The 2,452-nt window shown below is 36.3% G+C and overlaps 1 protein-coding gene across 1 annotated transcript in view; it reads right to left on the bottom strand.

Annotated features, from left to right (window-relative positions):
* The window catches only part of LOC106877731 (dynein regulatory complex protein 11), a 31,400-nt gene that overhangs the window by 12,354 nt on the left and 16,594 nt on the right, over positions 1-2,452 (bottom strand). The window contains exons 11-12 of the mRNA XM_014926703.2: positions 829-977; positions 490-596 (exon numbers count right to left, since the gene is read on the bottom strand). Of these exons, the coding sequence (XP_014782189.1) occupies positions 490-596; positions 829-977 (256 nt within the window). The remainder of the gene's footprint in view (positions 1-489; positions 597-828; positions 978-2,452) is intronic.

Raw genomic sequence — 2,452 nt, 5'->3', positions numbered from 1 at the left:
ATATATATATATATATATATTATCATCATCATTTAGAGTCCTTTGTCCATGCTGGCATGGGTTGGACAGTTTGACCAGGGCTGGTAAGCTGAGGGGCTGTACCAGACACACACACGCACACACACACACATGCATGCTAAGTGTAACTTGAAGAATGGATTAAAATTTCAAAAGAAATAAAGGAAATATTTCTTCTCACCAATTTCACTCTGTGCTGATTTCTTTTTACAAAACTACCAATCCCAGCTATATCCATTCATCATAAAATTCTTTGTTCTTTTAATGGCATCAACAATGTTTGTGTTGCCAGTTTAATTTATTGTCCTGGACTCTAATTACAGGAATTTCATTTCCAGATTGCCTCCATATTAACAGAGATTTTTAGATTCAGAACAGCATTACCAGGCTTATCAATAAACTCACATAAATCAATGTAGTACACAAGGATTTTAAAGACAACATTGCCAATATGGTTTGCAGTATTCTTACCTGTCTGGGGTCATATCTTTTTCTTTCTTTTTCTTCCCTTTTTTACCACTTCCTTTTTTCTTTTTACCAGACTTTCCTTTCTTTTTGGATTTTTCTCGGTCCACTGCCTACAAGTAACCAAACAGAAACACCATAGGTAACCAGAGATATGAATATGAAACTATGTGCCCATCCTTCTACCAACAAAAAGTTTTGATAGATGTATGTAGACATCAAATTGAATAAACCTGTTGGATATTATTAATCTCTTGTCATTAGACACATGGTTAAATTTGTAGAGAATCAGCTTTATAGTAACATCCTGAACCCTTTCTCTTTTCCTTTCTTTTTAGCACTTACTAGTTTTAAATTCTTCAATTCTTCCCGCATCAGCTCATCAACTTGAACCCTGATCTCAACCTCCACTTCAAGTCGCTTCTCCTCTTTGATTAGTTCAACATCATGTTTCTGCATGAAGTTGTGTTCTTCCTGCCGCTCAGACCAGATTTCTGCAAGGCAATACCAATAACAGTGATTTTGTTTTTCTACTGACAAAAAGTTACAAATTAACAATATGAAGGTAATATAATCAAATCAACCCTTATACTACCATTTTTTTTGTAGAAATACACTGCCATTGCTTCAAATGATTTTTTTTTTTAATAAAGCATTTTGCTAAATAACTTAGGCATTATTAAACCAATGTTGAGAACATGAAATAACAAGAAATTTTATGGAAGATTTTAATTCAAATTACTTTAAAACAAAAATTTTGTATCATAGAATTATAGGCGGGTTCAGGTGGGCTGGTATCAAAAAGGTTAATAAACTTCACTAAATGACTAATACATATTTTATTAACTCTGGAAGGACAATAGACCAAACTAGAATTTAATGCAGCAGTGGCGGCATCATTGTCGTCGTCATAATAATAATAATAACAACTGACAAGTACTGCCCACGTCCTTAGAAAAATCCTATCCATTTAAATGTCTGTGTTGTATTACATAAAAATACTTCACTACCTCCCCTCTCCAAGCTTTCAGTCATACTGTAACATCTCTTATCCTTCACTCACACCAAGACACTGGGTGTGTCTCGGCAAGTGACTGTAACAAACATGCAGATTAAAAGTAAAATGACAATAATAATAATCCTTTCTACTACAGGCACAAGGCCTGGATTTTTGTGGGGAGGGGGACAATCGATCACACTGACCCGAGTACTTGACTGTACTTAATTTATTGACCCCGAAAGGATGAAAGGCAAAGTCAACCTTGGCAGAATTTGAACTGAGAATGTAAAGACAGATAAAAAGCCACTAAGCTAACTGCTTTCACATCATGATGATGATGATGATGATGATGATGATGATGGCTTCATACATTAACACATGACAACTAATGTATGGGTAGAGAATAATCAACTGAGTCAACATCTTTACATGACTGGTACTTATTTTATGAAGGTAAATTTAACTGCACAAGAATATGAATTCATAACGTAGAGGGTCAAATCATAATATTGTAAAGTATTTAATCCAATGTGAGACACACCAGCTGAATGGATAACAGAATCAGTTCAAATTTGCTGCAAGCATTTTTTTATTTGTTCCATTAGGTTTAGAATAAGCACCAAGTTATCTGTGAATCTAACCTGTGATAGACTGAATCCCTGAGCTCTAAACAACAACTGTATCAGTCCATCACCCAGCTGTCCATTACTGTTGTTGGCACTCCATCGCTTACGACATCGAGGGTTCCAGTTGATCCGATCAACTGAACAGCCTGCTCGTGAAATTAACGTGCAAGTGGCTGAGCACTCCACAGACACGTATACCCTTAACGTAGTTCTCGGGGATATTCAGCGTGACACAGTGTGACAAGGCTGACCCTTTGAATTACAGGCACAACGGAAACAGGAAGTAAGAGTGAGAGAAAGTTGTGGTGAAAGAGTACAGCAGGGTTTGCCACCATCCCCTGCC

Source organism: Octopus bimaculoides, chromosome 3 (genome assembly GCF_001194135.2).
Source record: "Octopus bimaculoides isolate UCB-OBI-ISO-001 chromosome 3, ASM119413v2, whole genome shotgun sequence".
Lineage (NCBI taxonomy): Eukaryota > Metazoa > Mollusca > Cephalopoda > Octopoda > Octopodidae > Octopus > Octopus bimaculoides.
This window is presented reverse-complemented; position numbering and strand designations above follow the sequence as displayed.